Source organism: Mesoplodon mirus (assembly GCF_964341445.2).
Source record: "Mesoplodon mirus genome assembly, chromosome: 2".
NCBI lineage: Eukaryota > Metazoa > Chordata > Mammalia > Artiodactyla > Ziphiidae > Mesoplodon > Mesoplodon mirus.
The window spans coordinates 226,816,407-226,838,943 of NC_138977.1; the positions used below are offsets into that span (position 1 = coordinate 226,816,407).

At 52.8% G+C, this 22,537-nt stretch overlaps 1 protein-coding gene across 3 annotated transcripts in view; it reads left to right on the forward strand.

Moving 5' to 3' along the window:
* PTPRE (protein tyrosine phosphatase receptor type E) overlaps positions 1-22,331 on the forward strand; it is a 171,316-nt gene extending 148,985 nt beyond the window's left edge. For 2 of the 3 annotated variants that reach the window (XM_082611601.1, XM_082611603.1), the window contains 11 exons: positions 2,939-3,058; positions 4,290-4,453; positions 8,043-8,178; positions 8,455-8,604; positions 8,925-9,018; positions 10,026-10,102; positions 11,275-11,409; positions 14,683-14,808; positions 15,686-15,855; positions 17,629-17,764; positions 19,605-22,331. In XM_082611601.1, the coding sequence (XP_082467727.1) occupies positions 2,939-3,058; positions 4,290-4,453; positions 8,043-8,178; positions 8,455-8,604; positions 8,925-9,018; positions 10,026-10,102; positions 11,275-11,409; positions 14,683-14,808; positions 15,686-15,855; positions 17,629-17,764; positions 19,605-19,679 (1,383 nt within the window). In that variant the 3' untranslated portion in view covers positions 19,680-22,331. The remainder of the gene's footprint in view (positions 1-2,938; positions 3,059-4,289; positions 4,454-8,042; positions 8,179-8,454; positions 8,605-8,924; positions 9,019-10,025; positions 10,103-11,274; positions 11,410-14,682; positions 14,809-15,685; positions 15,856-17,628; positions 17,765-19,604) is intronic. The other variant, XM_082611602.1, reaches the window with a different exon arrangement.
* Positions 22,332-22,537: the final 206 nt, after the last annotated feature.

Genomic DNA, 22,537 nt, shown 5'->3' on the forward strand with positions numbered 1-22,537 from the left:
GTTGGCCTCTATCTCCTGGACAGGGCTGCCCCAGGTGGGGTGCATGCAGTCAGCCGCCCGGCAGACCCATCATGCAATTTCTATCCACTGATGGGGGCTGGCGCCAAGCGGAGAGCATGTGAATGTAGATTATGTCAGGAGGTGACAGAAAATATAGAGGAGAGTAACGAGGACAGTGGTGGCCCGGGAGGGACGGGCCACCCAGAAGGCAAGGCCAGGCTGAGGGTGCAGAGACGCCAGGGCATTCTCATGCCTGGGAGTCACTCACTTTTTAGCCAAAGGGACACAGACCCCTGTAGGATAAGCCGGAACACAGCATGATTGTGGCTCTGGAGGTGTGAAGGAGAGGAGGGGCGGCCCCCCGTGGGTCCTGGGCCAGGACCGGGGCAGGAGGGCTCGTTTAGGGGGTGATGGTGTCGCTGGGTCTCCAAGACTGGGCTGGTGCGGGGAGGGATTGCATCGGATGTAGCTGGAGAGAGGCACTGGGGTGGGGAGGTGTGTTCGCGAGGCCGGGAGCAAATCTGCTGGGCCCAGAACCAGGATGCCCCCGCGAGGGACAGAGCGGCTACAAATGCATCAGGGAGCCGGGGCTTGGGGCTTGAACGTCGGGCTGAGACGGGTGGGCCGTGGAGGGCCTCGGCGGGTTTCTCAGCGGTAAGCAGGGGCTTGTGCTTTAGGAAGTGAGCTCTCGCTCTCTATCCAGAAGGAAAGACTTGGGAGCCGGATGGACGGACGCTAGCGGCAGGGAGACTGTTCTCGCAGATTCCAGCGTGAGGGCCAGCACGAGGTTGGGCGCGAGCAGGCCAAGAGGAAGACCCAGCCTGGAGGGAGACGTCCGTCCTGCTGGCCTGTTCCCAGAGTCTGCGCGTCCTGGCACTCGGCCAGGCACGGGCCCAGAGGCACTGATTCCCCTGACCCCGCACTGGCCTGGGGCTGGCTGGCCTGTCCCCAGCGAAGCCCAGGCAGCTTGGCTGGGGCCGGGGCTGCCCGTTGAGATGGAAGTGACAGGCCGTGGGGAGCTCAGCTGGGGCAGGGGTGGGGAGGCCAGGCGGCAGGCGGGGCAGCCCTAGTGGCTGCCACCATCACTAATTTGTTCCGCCCAAAAAAGCACCGGAAGAGGCTCCACCCACACTTTCGGGTCGGGGAGAGGAGAGGGGTTTTCTTTCGTTTTCCAGGGAGCTGGGACAGGGCTGCGGAGGGCCGGCCTTCTCTGTGTGAATCCTGCCCTGGCCTTCCTGTCTCACCGGAAAGGGGGGGAAGCAGGGGGTTCCCGGGCAGGGACACGGCCCCGGGGGGGCAGGGCGGCTGCGTGGGAGGTGTCCCCACGCTCTGGGCGGGTGCTGCGGCAGGACCTCGCCCTAGAAGAGGAGGCTGACCTGGAGCCCCGTGTCCCCTGGGACCAGCTGTCCCCTGGGACCAGGCTTCCGGGGGCTCATTTATAAACATGAGACACAAGGAGACCAGTGCAGAAGCAGTGGGACTCAGAAGACGCCCCCAGCTCCCCCGTCAGTGATGCTGTTGCTCCGTTACTTGACATTTTCCCTCCATCTTTCTCTGCAGAAAGATCCTACTGCATTTTTCTGTCTCTGTGACTCAGAGCTGGCCTGCTTCTGTGTCTTGATTTTCACCGTTTCAGATGAAATCATTTCTCAATACAGTTCCCTTTTTCTTAATTGCTTACACTTCTGTTGTGGTCTCCCTGGCTTCAACATCCTGACTTGATGTTGTGAAATGTAGCTGCTCTAGCATCTCATGATCTGATGGGAGGGAGGGGACGGCGCCCACCGTGTAGACGGGAGCCCGCCATGTAGACGGGAGCCATGTAGACGGGAGCCCGCCATGTAGATGGGAGCCATGTAGACGGGAGCCATGTAGACGGGAGGCTGAGGGCATGGAAACAGTGCACACACTGAGCCCTCTGGGGGCCTGAGAAACAGCCCTCAGGTCCCCGAGTGAGACTTTGTCAAGGTGAGAATCTCTGGAGGGTCCCTAGGAGGCCAAGACTGTCCCGAACCAGGACCTTCAGGGCTTGGTTTCTCCTCGGGGTCCCTTCCGAGTCACCTGGGCCCGGGCCGTGGAGGGGAAGTTGTCTGGTGGGTGTCATCACACAAGCTCTGGGCACTGGTGAATACCAGCTGACTCTTGTTTTATAAGATTATTAATCCCTCGGACTTGACAGCTGTGCCCTGTGGGCAGTTTCCAGGGTAAACGGTTTGCTGACCCCAGGGCCTGTCCCGTGGCTGTGGAGCCGGTGTCTCCCCCTTAGGTGGGCCTCATGCCTTCAGATCCTCCTTGTAGGAGGACAACCTGGGATCAGGGGCCAGAGGCCCCATCCCCACCCTCTCGTATGGCCCTTTGGTAGTTCCGGGGGAGGGAAGGCCAAGGAAGGGCCTCTCTGTGACCATGCGCCCGCTCCGCAAATTCCCACATCGGCCTCCTCCTGGCTGGAGAAAACTTAGGAACGTTCAGCTGACCGCAGGCTCGTGACTCTCCCACGGAGGGTGGGCGGGATGCAAATTTAGTTTGTCCGTAGTGCTGGGCAGCAAAAATGACCTGCTGAATCCGACGGGCAGTGCTTGGGGAGCACGTGGTCCTCCGGGGCTTAGGGCAGCCCCTCCCAGGTGAGGCCACTTCTGCTCTGGTCCCCGGCTTTGCAGGGAGCAACTCAGCCCAACGGTTCGGTCGATGTGTGGGGTTAGCGAGTGGATGAGTGAATGAGCCATGAACTGGATATGGTCCGATCCTGGTCTCAGCCCTGCCGTTCACCAGCTGTGTGGCCTCAGTTTCCCCATTGATAAGATGGAAACAGTTCCCCAGCTGAGGACTGTTTCATGGGAAGCTGGTGTGTGTGAGGCCTTGTGGCCATGGCCAGGTGGGGGCAACGAGGTGCTCAGAGGTCCCCACAGAGCTATTGTTTCTGTTCAATTGTTCCACGCAGGAGAAGTGCCATCAGTACTGGCCGGACCAGGGCTGCTGGACCTACGGAAGCGTCCGGGTGTGTGTGGAGGACTGCGTGGTCCTGGTGGACTACACCATCCGGAAGTTCTGCATTCAGTCCGTAAGTACCTTACATCCTGGACTTTTCTGGAGAAGCAGGGTAGGGAGTAAATACCCGTCTACGTTTATAATAGGAAGCGCTTTGCCCTCGGCTCTCACGAGTGGAGGATGAGGCTGGAGGAAGTGCCGGGCAGGGATGTGGGACGGTTGTTAGTGGGCCCAGGCCGTGAGTCTACAGGGCAGATGGCAGACAGGTGCACGTGGGCCTTGAGTCAGTGCCGGATGCTCCTGGTTCCCAGGGACCTTTCTGGGTGGAGGAAGTCGAGTCAGTGGGAGGGTCATGGGGGTCCCCACTCAGTGACACAGTGTCATTCCACACGCTGGAATGGTGAGATGAGTTTTTTTTTAGCAGTTTCAGAATTATATCTGAAACACCTCATTAGTTTTTCCACTGATTTCCTGCTAATCCTCCTTCCCAGAAAGGATTTAAGGCAGTCTTCAATAAAGATACCTGTATGCAAGGCAGATGAAGTAGAGGTTTAAGAGATTAAAAAAAAAAACAGAAAAGATAGAAGGTCGTGTCATCAGGAATCGAAGGTGGAGTGAGGGGTGTAGACAGATTACAAAATATGAGTCTGAGGTTCCGAGAAACCACAGCAAAAAAGGAAAGAGGATGAGCTTTATCGTTCTTACTATCCCCGGCCTGCCTGCCTCCCCAAAGCACACACACACACACACCTTCCCAATACACCGTATAACTTTCTGTGGCTTTGGGCAGAGAACCAAACCTGTGTTCTGGGTCATAAAATTTGAGAGAGGCTTTGAGGCAGGGGGTGGAGGGGTCTCCCGAGGGTAGGCCAACCACATCTTTTCCCCGAAAATTAAGATGCTTATGAGAGTGAAAGCTTATGCTTATGCTGTTGGGAGTTACACGGGCATAAAAGCTAGGCACACCGGCATGCAGCCACCCTGCTTCCCAGCGGGGTCCGTGAGCCCTAGGGCCGTCTGTAGGGATGTGTCTGGCTGCCTGGGGCCTGGCCTGGTCCTGGGACAGGTGACCGTGGGTCCTGCTCTGCTGCCCCTGATGCCGTGGTGCTGTGTCCAGAGCCGGGAGTAAGGATCAGGGTCTCTCACTCTGGGGCGTCCAGCCTTCACTGATGGGCCCCTCCCTGCACCCATGGCTGCCCACAGCTGGATGGCAGAGGGGGACCCCAAGCAGGCATTCTCAGAGCGTGATGGTGGGGAGGCACAGAGGCCGCCCCACCTGCTCACATCTCCGTGTTTCCCCGCAGCAGCTCCCCGACGGCTGCAAAGCCCCCCGGCTCGTCTGCCAGCTGCACTTCACCAGCTGGCCCGACTTCGGAGTGCCTTTCACCCCCATCGGGATGCTCAAGTTCCTGAAAAAAGTGAGGACACTCAACCCCACGCACGCCGGGCCCATAGTGGTCCACTGTAGGTACGTGCGGGGCAGGGGCCACGGGGCGGGCCCTCCAGGGAGGACTCAGACCCTCGTGGGAAAATCACCAGGGGACGGATGGCCGGGTGGGCAGGGGCAGCAGGGGCGATGTGAAAGCTCCTCCCAGGTACCGGGTGCAGCTCAGAGAATCCCTCAGGGCAAGAGCCGGAGGGATGTTCCCCATCCGGGGCGGCAGAGCCCTTTCCTCAGTGCCACCAGGGGAGAAAGCCTAATGTCGGATCCACACAAGAGCCGAGAGGCCCAGGTTGATGGTGGGGATGGAACTCTGCCATTCACCCCCCGGGGACCCTCAGGTCACCTCAAGGAACGGAGATGGAAACCGCGCGTCTATAGGGGGTCCACCTGACCTCTCTCAGCAGAGGTTTCCGCGTCTGTCATGGGGAGGACAGCCTCGGAGGGGCTGGGACTCACCTCTGGGAGTGGGCTTTGCAGGATGCTGAGCACTGCACGCATGTAAGTTGCTGCGGCTGTGGTTACAGCCGCAGCAACTAAGGTGATGGAAGAGCAGGTTTTGAAATGATTGCTTTTCCCAGAACATGTTCCCCTCCACCTCTGCATACCAGGACATCCTCTGGTTGTTCTCACGCTGAGCTCTTATTTGCTCTGGGCTCCCCAAGCCATAGAGTCAGGGCTCAAATCCACCCCCTCTGTAGCTCATGACTAAATGCCAGTTCGGCTTCGAACACGAAAATCATGGTCATGAAAAGGCCTTGGACTTCTGGGTGGCCGGCTGGCGCGTGCGTGTTTTGTTTTTTAAGACAAAGGCGCAAAGATGAGAACGTCCCCCAGCCAGGCTCCTCATTCTTTGGTGGATGCACGGCCAGAACCCGAAGGTGCTGGCCAGATCCCTTCTCTGCCCTAGCCCAGCGGCTTCTGCTGTGCCCCTCATTGCCCAGGCTGGGAGGTTTGGGGGTCGCTGGGGGTGGGGAGTGCCTGGCGTCCTGGCCGGGGATGGAATCCTGGATCTGCACCTGGGAGCTGAGCAGCTATACATCAGGTGAGGTGACACCTGTAAGAGTCCTGTTACCTGGCCCTGCACGCTCCTCCCAGCAGCTGCACTGGAGGGGGTGGGACGTGGTCTAGCCCAGCTCGGCCCCCTCAAGGGGGCAGCCCTGTTCTCAGACGTCCTGGAAGCCAGAGTCTGCGTGCCGCTTCTGCTGAGCACCTGTGTGGCAGGTTCGGAGCACCTGTGTCACTGGATGCAGGTGCCTTTTGCCCCTGGCAGGGCTGTGATACTCAGAACGACCCTGTCTTTAACAGCTGGAAACCCAGTGTCCAGTCAGCGTGACACCCAGTGAGCAGGGCCCTTCCTCCTCAAGCCTGGACAGCCGGGCCACAGGCCTGGGTTCCTGCACGGGGATTTCTGAGAAACCCCGCAGAGATGCGGGCCCGCGTAGCCGGGTCAGTGGGGTCGACGCCGGCAGCTTGTCATCGGGCGGAGAGTTTGAAGGGCCCCCCCGCTGGAGAAGCGGCTGGCAGGGAGCTGTGTGCTCAGTTCCCGTCAGCTGCAGGAGGCCACCGGCTGTGCTCTGGCAGCCTCTGTGTGGCATCAGGGGCGGCTGCAGGCAGCCGTTCAGTGCTGTGCTCTTCTGAGGCCTCTGGATCCACCGTGCGTGCGTGTGAAAACTCAGTATGCGACCCTCCCCTGCTCCCCCCCCGCCCCCACCACAGGTGCCCCGGGCAGGTGCGTTTGCCCTTTATCTTGGTTTCCATCCTGGGTTCCCCTGTGGCTGTGAATCTCAGCCTTTGCCATTGAACGCAGAAGTCGTCTCTGCGGGTAATGCTTTATTTCCGGGCCGCCGATGCAGCTCCGGGCCCTCCCTGCTGCTCTGTGCTCTGCTTTGCCAGCGCGTTTTTGTGTGCGTGGAAGGGAAGCCCTCTCTGGGTCTGCTTTTCCGCAGAGCTGAGTTCCCCTGCAGGCAGTTGGGTGGTCTGGGCGCTGCCTGGCAGCGGGTCACGTGGTGACAGCGGTTCCCACCAGGAGTTCAGGCCAGCCGGGGCCCCCCTGGAACAGGGAAGAGGCTCCCGTGGGCTGGCAGCCTCCAGTCTCGGGGGGAGCGGACTAGACCTCCTCATTCCTCCAAGTTCATCTGCTCACGGGGTCTCCTGGGGCTCCAGAACGTGCATCGCCCGGGGGTGGGAGGTTTTGCGATTTCCTTCTCTCTCCCACACTCACCCTCACCGTCTCCCCCTTAATCCCTTAAAAAGAACCCACTGCCTGCCCGCGGTCCCTGTACAAACAGCAGGAGGGTCTCTAGCTAGGGCTGTGAGCTCTGCGCCAGCATCCAGGGCCCAGGAGGGAAAGAGCGCCTGGCCCGGGGCTTTTCCTCTTGGGACCGGCCTGGTCCCTTTCCCTGCGCCCAGGTGCCCCCCACCCTCTGCCCCGCGTGCACCTGGGCCTCCTGGGCTCTCGCAGCCTCGAGTCCGCTATTTCCTGGCCTTACCACGGACCTGTTGGGTGGGGCGCCTTTAACTGGCTCTGCACCTGATGATTTTCTCTTACTTCGAGTTTGTAAAGAACCAAGACTCCGAAGGGGCCTCTCCTGTCTCTCTGCCTCCCCTCCCCTCAGTGTGATGAGCGGGGAGTCCTTCCGAGGGTGAGGGGCTTCACTGTCTGTCCTAGCGCCACTCTGGAGACTAATGGTCCGGAAAGAGCGGTACCACCCTCCCCCCAAAAAGAGGAACAGGGTGGGGGACTTCATTCATTAAGTTGTGAGCCTTTTCGTTTAAAAGATCACTTGGGCTGCAGGGGCCAGAGCGGGAAAGCCCCGTTCAGCCAACTAACCCGACAGACACCCTGGGCTGCCACGTGTAGTTCTGGTCGATGCTGCACATATGAGTCTGGGCCATTAGGGGTTTATTCATCCAGCGGATGTTGGCTGAGTCCATTTGTGTGCCCCCTGAGCCCTGGGTATTGGGGAGACACATACGGATGGCCTGCACTGGCTGGTGGGCGTCTAGATGAGACAGGCAGGGTGGCGGTGGGGAGACTGCTGTGGGGAGAGCGCTGGGAGGGAAGGAAACCCGAACCCAGGAATGGAACCGGGCAGCTTCCTGAGGCGGGAGACCTCTCAGTGGAGCCCCTAAGGACCAGCTGGCCCCAGCCAGCCCAGAGGTGAGGGCTTGGATCCCAGACAGAGCCCCCATTTGCATGACCTCGGCTCCAGGGCCAGCAGACCTGGCCTGGGTTTCTCCATTCTTATGAAGAGCCTGGAAAAGCCACATCAAGCATGACAATAAAAAATCCAATTACGCACGTGATAAGGAGAAGACGGCATTTGGTAATAGAGGAAAAATTACCTGTACAGCTCACCCGTGGCTTAGGACACAATTTCCAGGTAGAGGGAGAGATTTGAGGTCTTTTCACTAGGATTGTGGTGCCCTCTGGTGGCCTCGCCTGGAATTGCTCTTTATTATTAACCGAGGAAAGTTTGTGTTCAGGGATGAACTGGACGTCTCTGCGGAGGGCGAGGCGTCCTCCCATCCAGGCTGCAGGCGTGTTCCGAGGCCCTGTCATTCATTTCGGGGAAATGTGACTCACGACTTGGCGTCTCTCTTTCTCCCCCAGCGCGGGCGTGGGCCGGACGGGCACCTTCATAGTGATCGATGCCATGATGGACATGATGCACAACGAGCAGAAGGTGGACATCTTTGATTTCGTGTCCAGAATCCGCAATCAGAGGCCTCAGATGGTTCAGACAGACGTGAGTAATACCCTCCTCGGGCCCAGCTGCCTGTCCTGGTGTGAGCTTCGCACAGCAAACCCAGACACCCCAGGATGTGTGCCCTCTCCCCAAGGTGGTGCCCGCAGAGTGGTGCCCGGTAGGGAGAACGTCCTCGGTGATGCCCACCATCACACGGTCAAGGCCATAGATGCTCGTTATAAATGGCCATTAATCTGACTCTGCCCCCAAGCCCCCTTCCCTTTACACAAAGAAGAGAGAAGGGCCCCCTTGGAGCCCACCTGCGTCTCCCCACAGATGCAGTACACGTTCATCTACCAAGCCTTACTGGAGTACTACCTCTACGGGGACACCGAGCTGGACGTGTCCTCCCTGGAGAAGCACCTGCAGACGCTGCACGGCACCACCACCCACTTCGACCAGGCTGGGCTGGAGGAGGAGTTCCGGGTAGGTGCCGACTTAAGGGCCACCATTTACACGAAGCTGCTTTCAGTTGCTTCCCCTCTTGATTGACCCCAGAAAAAGCAGGGGAGCCGTCCTGCCCGTGACTTCCGAGGGAAGAATACTGGGGCCTTTCAGAGCTTAGCAACCACCCGTGCAGGGGGCGTGTCATGCATACACTTTTATTTCCCAAGACTCAGGAAATGTCTGGAGAAGCAGACAGGTATTTCCAGTGAGCAGGTGCCCTTGACGGTAGAGCTGTTAGAAGGCTGATCTCTCGGGAATGTCTGGGTTTTAACTGCATGGCTGTGTCCTCTTGGCCGCAGAAATTGACAAATGTCCGGATCATGAAGGAGAACATGAGGACAGGCAACCTACCGGCCAACATGAAGAAGGCCAGGGTCATCCAGATCATCCCGTGTAAGGCAGCCCGGGCCGCGGAGGGTAAACTCTTGAGGCAGGTGTGATCGGGCTGGTACCCTCTGGCTTCAGTTGCTAAGAAGTCATTGCCCACCCACCCCTGTAAACCAGGGGTCAAGGGCAGGGCGCCCTCTGGAAGCTCTGTCACGTGTGGGGAAGGCACGAGTGACCCAGACAGTCCTGTGGGTGTTAGGCGGGCAGCTTGTGACCTGGGCTTGGGGACAGGAGAGGGAGGACTTCCTGGAAGCAGTGAGATTCTGGCCTGACTCAGTGCCTCCTGATCCTACATGTTATCCAGTTCTCCCCCGAGCCTGGGCAGAGGCATGGAGCCCCCCGTACACAGAGTGGGGGTCCTGGCCCAGGATGTGTAGCAGAACCAAACTCAGCTGAGACCTTCCAGGAAGAGGCCTGGGGATGGGCGAACCGTGGGCAGGGTGGCATCGGGCACTGGGCTGCCCGGGGCCTGGGGGCCTGCAGGAGCATCAGAGGAACCATGCGGGGAAGGGGAGGGCGCCCGCCTTGAGGGGAAGAGGAGCGCCTCACCCAGACGTGCCCTCCACCTCCCCGCCTGGACTCAGGCTCGGGCAAGAGCGGATCTCACATGGACCTGCCCGGGCAGGCAGTGTGCAGGCTGAGCAAGTCCTCTTCAGCCTCAGACCCTAGGGTCTTTGTGGCTGTGATGACCCCGGCCGGCTACCCCGGGTTGCCTGCCTGGCCACACTCCTTTTACTCTTTAAATTTACTTTAATGCTTACATTTTGGTAGGAATTACCTCAGTTTATGACAAATGAGAATGATAAGTGGATTACTTTAGAACTTTCCCGATAAAACACAACTTCCCTGGGCCACTTGAACTAATCTATTTTAGAACGTAAACCTTCCGATGAGTTGACTTATTTTAGTGATTTTATCCGTAAGTTTTAAGTCTCGGAAGCTCCTAGCAGCGTGTTCACGTTTGCAAGGCAGGATGGGGTTGGTTCTGACCCAGGGGACGCGCTGCTTTGCAGATGACTTCAACCGCGTCATCCTCTCCATGAAAAGGGGCCAGGAGTACACGGATTACATCAACGCGTCCTTCATAGACGTAAGTGCGGCGGCCCCGCCCTGCTTGCGCGCCTGGCGAGGACGCATGCTCTCTTCATCTGTAATGACAGAGACTCTTGATCGACTTGCTTTCACAATCAGAAAGGATGGACACGCCCACAGAAATCCAAACCATTTCATTAGCAGACACTTGCTTAAAGAAAAGGAATAAGGAACTTTGGGAATAGAGGATGTAGGTGCGCTGCTAAATAATTTGCTATATTTCCATTCTGCTTTTTTTAAATTTATTTAATTAATTAATTAATTTATTTTTGGCTGTGTTGGGTCTTCATTGCTGCACGCGGGCTTTCTCTAGTTGCGGTGAGCTGGGGCTACTCTTGGTTGCGATGCGCAGGCTTCTCACTGAGGTGGCTTCTCTTGTTGCAGAGCATGGACTCTAGGCGCGCAGGCTTCAGTAGTTGTGGCTCCCGGGCTCTAGAGCGCAGGCTCAGTAGTTGTGGCGCGTGGGCTTCGTTGCTCCGCGGCATGTGGGATCTTCCCGGCCCAGGGCTTGAACCTGTGTCCCCTGCATTAGGCGGATTCTTAACCACTGTGCCACCAGGGAAGCCCGTCATTCTGCTTTTAATACATAGTGACTTCCCTTTTACCTCTCTGTTGCACACCACCCTCTATCAGTGCTTGCACACGCTTTCTCTTGCATGTGCTGTGCGTGGACAGCATGATTGTGTTTAGGCCCAGTCTTAGGCTGCTTAGTGCACAGCAGAGTTAGCTGATTAATGGGCAGGAGAGGGCATAGCAGCCAAGTCTGTGCAAGGATTTTTGTCTGCAGATGAGAATGCTGTGCCAGGGGTCACTTGGGCCCGAGGGGAGGACCTGGGACTTGAACCCACTTCCTCCAACTCCATGCCCAGGCTCACTGCCCCACTGCGATGCTAACTTAGCTGTGACACATACAGACATGTTAGAATCAAAGCCAGCCCAAGCAAGGGGTTCATTATACCCATTCAGAGGTGACCTGGGGCTGAAGGGGGCTGTCTAGCTTGGGCATCTTGACCTGTTTTCTGAGCGTGTGCCAGCTGGAGCTTGGCTCAGGCCCTGGAAGCCTGGAGAATACTGTCCCTCATCCAGCCCTGGGCTGTCCTACACTCACACGTCCCACGGTGGAAATGGGTTGGAAGGAAGTCGGACTTTAACCTCTGCTCCCACTTGAAGGGCTACCGGCAGAAGGACTACTTCATCGCCACCCAGGGGCCCCTGGCGCACACGGTGGAGGACTTCTGGAGGATGGTCTGGGAGTGGAAGTGCCACACGATCGTGATGCTGACCGAGGTCCAGGAGAGAGAGCAGGTCAGGCCACCGCCCAGCCCACCTCTGGGGCCGTTAACACACACCAGGTGCAGCCCACCTGATGTGACTACCTGTCCCTTGTGCATGTCTCACCTGCTGTCGTCTGTGAGGCCAGGCCACAGCTACTGAGGAGGGAGAGAGGCTGGAAATGAAAAAGGGTTGATTTCATCACCACGCCCACCACAAGTTAGTCGTACCTACCCACTGGCTTTATTTTTAGCCTACATTTTATTTAACCTGCCTTGAAATTCTGCCATCTTGTGTTTGCCACAAATACAAATTTGGTCACAACCTGTTGAAGAAAAAGACATTTATTCACTTTTTTTTGGAACAGAAAGACCTAGGTATTGATATATGTACCTAATTAATATAGTTCTGGTAAAATTGAATGAGTTAAACGTTTCTTTTTTCCCAAAGATCCATGCATGGCCTTCTTGTTTTTTTTGTTTTTTTGCGGTACGCAGGCTTCTCACTGTTGTGGCCTCTCCCGTCACGGAGCACAGGCTCCGGACGTGCAGGCTCAGTGGCCATGGCTCACGGGCCCAGCCACTCCGCGGCATGTGGGATCTTCCCGGACCGGGGCACGAACCCGTGTCCCCTCCATCGGCAGGCGGACTCTCAACCACTGCACCACCAGGGAAGCCCCGGCCTTCTTGTTTTTATTTAATAACATAATAAACAGTCACAAACCCACCATCCAGCTGAAAAACCAAACTTTTGCCAATAATGTACATTTATCCAGATGCTCTCCCAAGAGGTAACCACTATCCTGAATTTGTGTTTTTTGATTTCTTTGCTTTTTAGAAACAGTTTTGTTAGGATATAATTCACATACCATACAATTCATCTTTCTAAAGGGTAGAATTCCGTGGTTTTTAGTATATTCAGAGTTCTGCAACATCACTAATTCCAGATCATTTTCATCACCCCAAAAAGAAACCCCATATCCACAAAAAAATCACTTATACCCACTTCCTCCCCCGAGGCCCTGCAACAACAAATCTACTTTCTGACTCTGTGGATTTGCCTCTTCTGGATATTTCATATAAGTGGAATCATACATGTCTTGTGATTGAGCTCTTTCACTTAGCGTAAATGTTGTCAGGGTTCATCCGTGAATCAGTTCCTCGCTCTTTTTTACTTTTTATTGTATAAATATACCACATTTCGTTTATTCATTCATTAGTTGACGGATATTTGCATTGTTTTCACTCGGGCTATTATGAATAATGTTTTGAACATTCATGGACACGTTTTTACATGAATGTTAACTTTTAATTTCTCTTAGGTAGACACCTAGGGGTGGAATTGCTGGGCCATATCATGACTATATTGCAAACTCATATCACTTAACATCTGGAGGAACTGCCAGACTGCTTTCCAAGCAGCTGCCCCGTTTGCATTCCCACCAACAATCCACAAGGTTCCATCTTCTCCCCATCCTCATCAACACTTATCATTATCTTTTCAATTAAAGCCACCCTAGAAGATGTGTCCTTAGCTTTTTAAAAAATCTTTTTATATCACGTGTGTGTATTCCTAAAGAAACAACTGTTTAGTTTTGTCTGCTTTTGAACGTTGTTCAAAAGTTGAGTTGGGGCTTCCCTGGTGGCGCAGTGGTTGAGAGTCCGCCTGCCGATGCAGGGGACCTGGGTTCGTGCCCAGGTCTGGGAGGATCCCACGTGCCGCGGAGCGGCTGGGCCCTTGAGCCATGGCTGCTGAGCCTGCGCGTCCGGAGCCTGTGCTCTGCAACAGGAGAGGCCACGACAGAGAGAGGCCCGCGTACCACAAAAAAAAAAAAAAAAGTTGAGTTGGTTTTTCCACTCAAAATTATGCATTTGATATCCTCCTATGTTGCTGCCTATAACTGTGGCTCATTCATCATTATTTCCTTATACTCCACGACACAAACTGTACATCCCGCATCCATTGACTTGCCCCTTCTCCTGTCACGGGCATTTGAGTTGATTCCGTTCTGCTGTTTTACAAACAATGCTGTGGGTACTTTCTTGTGCGTGTCTCCTGATGCACAAGGAATAGTAGGTTCCAAAGAGACAAAATGCTGCATTGGAGAGTGTGTGTGAAAGTTTGAATTTGCAAGACGTTTCCTGATGGCTGTCCAAAGTGGTTGTGGTTTCCAAAGTGGTCAGTGGGTGAATATCATTCAGCGACATCCCTAGGGTTGTCTAACGTCCTCATTTTTGTTAATTAAGTAGGTATAAATTTCATCTCTTTGTGGCCTTGATTTGCACCTCTCTGATCCCTGTGAGGTCAGGCGTCACTATGCATATTTTTTTTTTTTTTTTTCGGTATGCGGGCCTCTCACTGCTGTGGCCTCTCCCGTTGCGGAGCACAGGCTCCGGACGCACAGGCTCAGCGGCCATGGCTCACGGGCCCAGCTGCTCCGCGGCATGTGGGATCTTCCCAGACCGGGGCACGAACCCGTGTCCCCTGCATCGGCAGGCGGACTCTCAACCACTGCGCCACCAGGGAAGCCCACTATGCATATTTATAGAGGACATGTTTTGTCTTGTGCAAAGTGCCTGTTCATGCCTTTCACTCATTTTTTTAGTGGGTTGTTTGCCCTTTTCTTATTGATTTATAGGATTTCTTTACGTATTCTTGGTACTGATCCCTTGGTTTTACGTATTGCAAATATTTCATCCCAGTTGATGGTCTGTCTTTTCATTCTCTTGATATTTTTGGATGATGCAGAGTTAATTTTATTATAATCTGATGTTGCAATCTGCTGTATCATGGTTGGTTTGCTCTTTGGGGCTCTTGTTTGTTAAATCTGTACCCCAAAATGAAAAGGTATTTTCTTCTTCTAAGGCTTTCACAGTTTTGTTTTTGACGTTAAGTCTGACCCTGTCTTGGTTTGTTTTTTATTAAGGTTCAAGGCTACCATATATGGTAGGGCAAGTTCTACGCTGCCCAACTCCAGGAGGGGCTGGGGCATTCATATCAGCCCAGGTAGGGTGTGAGTCAGGGATTCAGTTCCCTTTTCCCATATGGAGAACTGATTTCCCAGCTCCATTTACTGACTAGTCTCTCCCCTGTGTCATGTCACTTCTGTTCTGTATCAAAGTTGCAAATACACGCACGTCTGTTTCTGGACTCTGTTCCCTTGGTCAACAGGCACTGGTAGCATTCATATTCGTGTTCATATGTTGTTTTCTTGGTCAGGCGAAATACGTTAAATGCTTTGAGAGCGATTCTGCATCAGATCCTCAAAACCGCTAGCAGCAAATTCTTTCTGTGTTATCCCCCAAGGATAAATGCTGCCAGTATTGGCCGACAGAGGGCTCAGTGACTCATGGAGAAATAACGATCGAGATAAAGAGCGATACCCTTTCTGAAGCCATCAGTATACGAGACTTCCTGGTCACTTTCAATCAGGTATTGTTGCCAAAGCCCTTTAATCTCTCGTGGGCATCACTCGGGGGTCTCTGCTTGTCATTGTGCCAGGATGTCCTGCCCTTTCAGGCTTTTCCGGAGCCCCATGTTCAATTAGTATCCACAGTCCGTGAGGACAGTAGGAAGCTGTGTTATCAAGTGGCCAGTCTCCCATAAGATTTGACCTCCGTGGTCCCCTGCTTCCTTGCTGGAGCACGGGGGTGGTGGGGCAAAGTGGCCAACTCAGAGAGGCGTCCCGCCGCCACCCGCTCCCCAGGAGCAAAGACCGTGGCCGAGAGCAGGAGGAAGGAATGGATGAAGCCACAGAGGCCTCCCTGGGGCTCTCTGCCATCCCCCCTCCCCACCGGGTCTTGGGCACTGCTCCGTGGCAAGCATGGGGACGCTGTGTGTCAACTGTGGGTAAGATGACCCACCTATGGGATTTGATTCTGAGCTCAAGGCGGTCAGAACAGTGAAACCCAGCTTTGCCCAAAGACTTGTTCTCCTCCACATGGGGCACAGAACGACCCAGGGCCACTTGACTCAGAAACTGCTCATCTCCAGCCTTGAAGGGACGTGTAGGGTCCTGGCTTCTTTAAAAAAGGGATGATTCCTGTTAGCTCAAACAAAACTGCCAAGGATCCCATAGAGGGGTCTGGTGGGCCCTGGGGACTTGGGGGCGCATCCTCTGAGTGTCCTGATCCCCACCCAGAAGGAGGCACTGCTGGCCTCTGCTTTAGGGTGACCATGGCCTACAAACACGCTGACCGGGAGGCCAGCCAGATGGGAACTCTGCTGGCCGCCAGACACCGTGGCCCGAGTCCCCGGGAGGGCAGGGGGGCCTGCGGTGGGGCAGCACTGAGGCACCCTTCCCACCCAGCAGCCCCCAGCCCGCCAGGAGGAGCAGACCCGGGTCGTGCGACAGTTCCACTTCCACGGCTGGCCGGAGATCGGGATCCCCGCCGAGGGCAAAGGCATGATCGACCTCATTGCGGCCGTTCAGAAGCAGCAGCAGCAGACGGGCGATCACCCCATCACTGTGCACTGCAGGTGAGCGGCCCCTGGGGGCCCGGGCAGCCCTGCTGGTGGGGCGGACACAGACCCCACGCTCAGTTCGCTGCTCCCAGCAGCATCATTTGCCTGGACGGTATCCTACCTTAAGCACATCACATAACGCAGATGCATAGGTGTCATCTTACCATAGCACGCAGAAGCCTTTGGGCAGAAGGAGTCATGAAATGCCTCAAACACACATTTCTTTGTGCTTTTTAAGTTGTCAAAAAAAAAAAAAATTGCCAAGCACCGCTCAGACAAACCCTGACCTTGAGTCGTCTTCGTTTTTTTTTTTTCTTTCTTTTTTTTTTTTTTTTTCCGGTACGTGGGCCTCTCACTGTTGTGGCCTCTCCCATTGTGGAGCACAGGCTCTGGACACACAGGCTCAGCAGCCATGGCTCACAGGCCCAGCCGCTTCGCAGCATGTGGGAAGCCCCCTCGTCTTCGTTTTGAAAGACCATCTGACTCTGGCTGGTGTGCCCAGCCAGCATAGCAGGAGGCTCTTCTTGAGCTTCTCATGGATGTCCAGGCCGGGGTCCATAACGGAGGGCCCGCTGCTCCACGCCCTCCCTCTCAGCCCGGCTCCCGAGTTAGGCCCAAGGGCAGAGGGACACACTGGGGGGAACCCCTGGACACAGCTGGGCGCCCCCAGCAAAGACTTTGAAAGACAGCATTATGAGGGTAGAGGGTGAATCCGGCTGAACCTAGACACGTGCCAGCTCACCTTTTTTCTGGGCCAGGCCCCCCTGCTGGCAGGGACCTTGACCACCCTTGCAAAGCTCTTCCTTGCGTTTGGGGAGTTTAATCTTGGGGGTGCTGATTTGCCTCCAAAGCTGCACTTCTGTTCCTTTGTCTACATGTGTGGCTCCCTTTTTTTTTGCAACTGCCATTGGCACCGACTCACTTCGCCTTGTAGCTAAATAACACCCAGCTTGGAGGGTTTGGGCCTCTTTCCTTGTCTGGGACCCGCCTGGCGCACTTCCGGCCTGGCCAGCAGGGGGAGCACATGCCTCGGTTGGTTTCCAGTCCCTGGTGCCTTTGTAGATGTTGTTTTGAGTTCCTTCTTGTTCCACCTCCGCAAACCCAGACTGAGCTTAACGCGTGTTGGGCACCAGGGATGCAAAGGTGAAGGAGACCCACAAGGTCATCCCACGTGTGAAAGGCAGACGCAGGGAGAGCAGCCGTAGAGTCAGCCCACAGGTGGGATTCCAGGGCCCAGAGGGCAGCCGTGCATCCCCAGAGGGCTCCCTGGAAGAGGCCAGCCAAGCCCGCCTCCATTAGGTCTGGTCTACGCAAGGAAGAAGGGAAATGGTTCCACCAGCTTAAAAACTTGTAACCGGTCCTGATTCAACTCATGTTGTAATTAGGCAAGTGTTTTAGGAATTTTATGTTTGCTGACGCTTAGTCCAAAGCTAAGCTACCTATCAATGATTATTAAAAATCCAAGTTCCGGGGCTTCCCTGGTGGCACAGTGGTTGAGAGTCCACCTGCCGATGCAGGGGACACAGGTTCTTGCCCCGGTCCGGGAAGATCCCACATGCCACGGAGCGGCTGGGCCCGTGAGCCATGGCCACTGAGCCTGCGCGTCCAGAGCCTGTGCTCCACAATGGGAGAGGCCACAGCAGTGAGAGGCCCGTACCAAAAAAAAAAAAAAAAAAAAATCCAAGCTCCAATCATTCCAGTACTGACATGTAGGGCTTGGCGGAGGCTGTGGGATTCTCCTGCCCGTGGGTGAGCTTGAGTATCTCATCCAGCACGTTTTCTCTGCAGTGCTGGAGCTGGGCGCACAGGGACTTTCATAGCACTGAGCAACATTCTGGAACGGGTCAAAGCTGAGGGGCTTTTAGACGTATTCCAAGCTGTGAAGAGTTTACGACTTCAGAGGCCACATATGGTGCAAACCCTGGTAAGAAAGCATTTCCAGAGAAATGGAGAATGGTTTCATGTTGAATTTCATGTCTGTTTCATTGAAGGAGTTCAAGTCCATGGGGAAGGAGGGAGGTAAAGTTTCCAAGAAAAAGAGCCAAAGCTTCCAGGCAGCTCACAGTAAAGCTCTACAGACACCTTCTTCCCTTGCGTCTGGCTGGGGTCTGTCCCCCGGGCAGGACACGGGAGGAGGGGCACACCCATGACTTCAGATGACAAGACCCCTTGGGCAGAGGCACAGATGATAGCAACCGTTACGTCAAAGTGACCTGTTCCTCCAGATTCCAGCCTACATTTAAATATGCACCAAGTTCAAAAACAGCACCGACGCGTACAGTCCTGATTCTTGTAATCTATCTTCCACTGTTCGTTTGGACTCTTTTCCTTGGCTGGATCTCGCTCAGCCTCCAGACACTGCCCAGGGGCCTTACTTAAGGAGTCCATGCAATGCACAGTTCCTTCTTACATTCTCTTTCATTTTGTGGTGAAAACACACACTTTCTGGTTTTCAGAAGAGATGCCTCTTCACCAAATTTGGTGATAGTTCTGCAACAGCCAAGGTCAGTTTTAAAGGCTGTTACAACCCGTCGTTTTCCCCAAGGCTTCTTATTTTAGCACTTGCCCTCCCGGCCCGGCCCACTCATTCTCTGTGCTAACTGGATCCCGACTCAGGCACTTTCCTTTCCTTTCCCTTCCGGGGGGCCGGGTGATCGGGTGGGAGTCTCAGTAGCTGGAAGGGAGGACCCCTACCGTCCGTTCTTGGCTCTCCTGACAACTTGCCTGCAACCGCAGGGCAGCAGTTTTCTGCCTCATCTTTTCTTCCCCTGGAAAGCCCAGCTCCTTCCCATGGTGGCTGGACTGAGACTCCAGAACGGCCAGCCAGGCCTCTTCCAAGCCAAAAGCCTGTAAATTTTTGTTCAACGGGAATTTAGAGAAGAGGCTGAACCCAAGGTGTTGGGAAAGACGAGGGAGGGGGATGAGGAACCGCCCTTGGTCCCCCTGCTTCCCCAGCTCCCATGTTCACTGGGCCGGCAAACGACCAGGGTCTGCAAGGAACCAGACCCTTTTAGGGTAGCTGTGGTTACTTGAACCTGCCTGCTGACCGTTGTGCACGCGTGGCTTTCCAAGACGCACAGTAGGCTCACTAAGAAAGCCCTGCCGTGGCCATTTTCCCCATCTCTTTCATTTCCTCTTTTGAGTGCCCGTTATGGGCCGTGTCACACAACCCGCTTTCTGGTCCCCTGTTAACCCACCACCTGGCTCTAGTCTCACCAGCTCAAAGAGCCAGTGGGAGGTCAGGAGTCAGATGATGTCCAAGTGTTCCAATAAGTTAACAGCCTTATACATAGGCAACACATTTTTCTTTTAAATTCCAGTAAAATTGATATAAAGCAATGCCCTTTTACAGTGTAAATTTAGGCTTAAAATAATCTATATTCTATCTTATTTAACTTCTATAGATTATTTTCATTACACTATGAAGTTTGATGTTAAGTATGCTCATTTTTTTTCAGTTCAAAAGTGGTTGTTTTTAAGTTTAAATATGAAAACTAAAGATCTCTCACTCAGACTGTCCAAAATACACGAAGCTAAAGTTAAACTGAACATTGACATTTTCTATGTAGAAAAACAGCTTTATTTGGAAATGTTCATGCGCCTAAAAACTAAATTATATAACAGAAGCTGATACACAGTAGGATATAAAGCATTTCAATAACTGGTCAGACTTTTTTATGTCTTCTCTTTAAAGTTTCTCCTAATTAAATTAGGCAAAAAATTTTTTCAGATTATTTTAATGTGTTCTTGTTTTTCTTTTTCAGGAACAGTATGAATTCTGCTACAAAGTGGTACAAGATTTTATTGATATATTTTCTGATTATGCTAATTTCAAATGAAAATTCCTGCCTTAAAATATTTTTTAATTTAATGGTCAGTATATTTTGTAAAAATCATGTTAATTTATTTCATAGTTGACATTAATATCCTCCTAATTTCTTTGTATATATTTTGTTATGCTTTAAAGGCCACCTGCTGTAAAGTTATTAAATCTTAAATACCCCTTTTAAAAACTGGAATAATGTATTAAGGTCAAATAATATTCCATAAAATATATATTTCTGCTAATATCAGTAAAAATATTTTAATTTTTCATTAGATTCATATCATTTCATTTCACACAGTCAGCACCTCTAAATGTTAAAAATCTTAATATGACAAGTGTGTTTATTTATGCAATGTGCTAACCACAACTTCTTTAGAAAACAGTCGAGGACTCAGATATCGGTGGAAAATACATTTTCCTGACACTGATTTTACAGCCCTGAGCAGTGGCAGTTTTTTGAAAGCAAACTGTTTGTGAAGATACAGTGTAAATAGGGAATTTTGTAGTCCTCAGTCTTAACCCACATGGTTTATCTTTACATTTTAAAGATCAAAGAAGACTTTACAACCTGAGTCCAGGTCTAAAACACACTGGAGTAGTCAGTGACTATATAGTAATACTTAAAAATGCATTTATTCAAGGCTGTGTCGTGCCATCTTGGCCAGATGAGAAAAGATGTAAAGGCCAGTGGTCTAGTTCGCACGGGCCTTGGGTCCGGCAAAACCAGTTATCAGAGTTTCAGTCCCACGGCGCTGGGCGCTGCTTGACTGTCCCTCTGTCTGAGAATCACACCCACTGCACTTCTCACTCCCCCCCCCGCCCCCCGGCCCCCCGCCATTCTGCCCTGCTTGTCTTGAGCTGTGCCTCAGGGCATGACAAAAACCACTTCCATTCCAAAAGGTCAGATAGAGCATCTGACACGCCTGGAAGCAAGGAGCTCCCCCCTGGTAGAAACAGTTGGGCAGCCACAAACAATTATGCTTTAAACTTTCTGAGAAGCATTTTGGTATTTAAAAATCTGTTGTAAAAGCTAAGACTGTTTGTAAGAAAAGAAATCTTAAAATCTAGATTTATACAGTTTTTTTAAAGTCCCACTCATCGATATTTAATAAAAGAGAAAGAGAAATCCTTAATCTAAAGGCTAATTTATTTTTGAATGGTTACTAGCGAGACCTCTGACACTGGATAATAATGATCTCACTGCCAGACAGGACTGGCTTATGGGGCAAAAAAAAGAGAAGGGATGAATGTAGAAAGGTTTGATTTAATGGCAGTGATCTGTCTGTGGCTGATAGGTACCTAGCAGATGAGCACAATATTAAAAAAAAGACATCTGAAAACATTTAACATGTGCATTTTGGGGTACACTTTTTGCTTTTTAAAAGAGATGTGAATGTGAAGGCCTTCATTTGATATTTCCACTGGTAACTGATTGCACAAAGGTAACCCAGGGTAAGTTACATCCTAATAACAAGCCCACGGGTAATCAAGCTTCTGCTACTCCTCCGAGCCCCACCCGAGGGTCAGATGAGGTGCCCAGCTGGACGGACAAAAGCACAACTTCGTGAGCGCTGCCATGGCCACCAGCCTGCAGCCCTGGGCTCCACACACAGCTGAATGCGTCCCTCACCCTTCTGGGTACAATGATTATGCATTTGGGTCGAAGAGAAAATGGAGGGAGCTTTGCAAGATGCACCTGGTGGCCCTGTTTGTTTTCATCGTTAAAGTCCCAAGCCCGAAGCCCTTCTTGACTAAAGGGGAAGAGAGAAAACTGAGCACCAAAGCCTAGAAACAGAGCCGGTGTTTGTGGTGAAGGCGACCTATAGGGGTCATAGAGTCGAGGCGCCTGGATTGGGGTCTTAATTGAGGAGCCTTTAATGAGAATCCTTCAGGTCCTTCAATGGTCTTACTGGCATCTCTTGTCTTGAGATTAAGGTAGACCTTCTCGGGAAGCGCCCCGTTTGTGTGTTCTTCCGCCCCCTTGGTGCATCCCCCTTGTCTGCTGTGCTTCCGCCCTCATGGTTCTGAGAACAGAGCAGAAGCCACTGTCCCTGGGTTGCAGGACCCCCTCCGCCTTTGGGGCAGTACTTGCCTCCCAGCAGCTGCAGCCTCCTGGCCTCGGCCAGGGTCCCGGTTCAGACAGCCGTGGTGGGCGCTCCGGGACTCCTGTCCTCTCTGTCTCGCTGGGATAGGTTGACTCTTCCTCCCCTTTGGTGAAAGAAAGTCCATTGTACATAACAAAACAGCGCCAGGCTGGTAAAGTCATTTTTCTTTGCCAGTTTTCTCCGTTGCATGCGGCTACATTCAAATGCCAAATAGCGATTAGAAGACTACCATTCTGATCTCCTTGCTTTATCAGTCACTGTGTGACTCACTTTACTGTTTCTCTCCATGTGCTCTACGAATGAAGAATGCATACCAGTGTTTTAAAAGGTATTTTTATGTGTTTTTAAAAACTTTTTAAAACGAGCCTGACACCTCTGTTTCAGCATTTGGAGTCATGCCCATGTTATTTTTTTAAATGTGTGATTACTGATACTTCTGTTGTGTTTGTGTTAATTTATGTACAATCTTTATAATATATGTATGTATTCCGGTTTCAACTCTCATTTTTTCTTTTACTCCATTTATCATTTGATCTTGCTCTGATTATGATGCCAGTGAATGCTGCTGAATTCTTTGTATATGCAAATTGCAAGATCCAAAACATTCTGATGCAAGGATAAATCTTTACTTTGACTTCCAGCCTGCGTCTCTTTCTTCACTGAAATCTCCTTATCTCGTTCCTCTGCCTTAAATCCTTTTAGACAAGACATTCATTAGGAGGGAAGCATTGATTTATGCAGACAATTTTAGGACTTGTAAAATTTA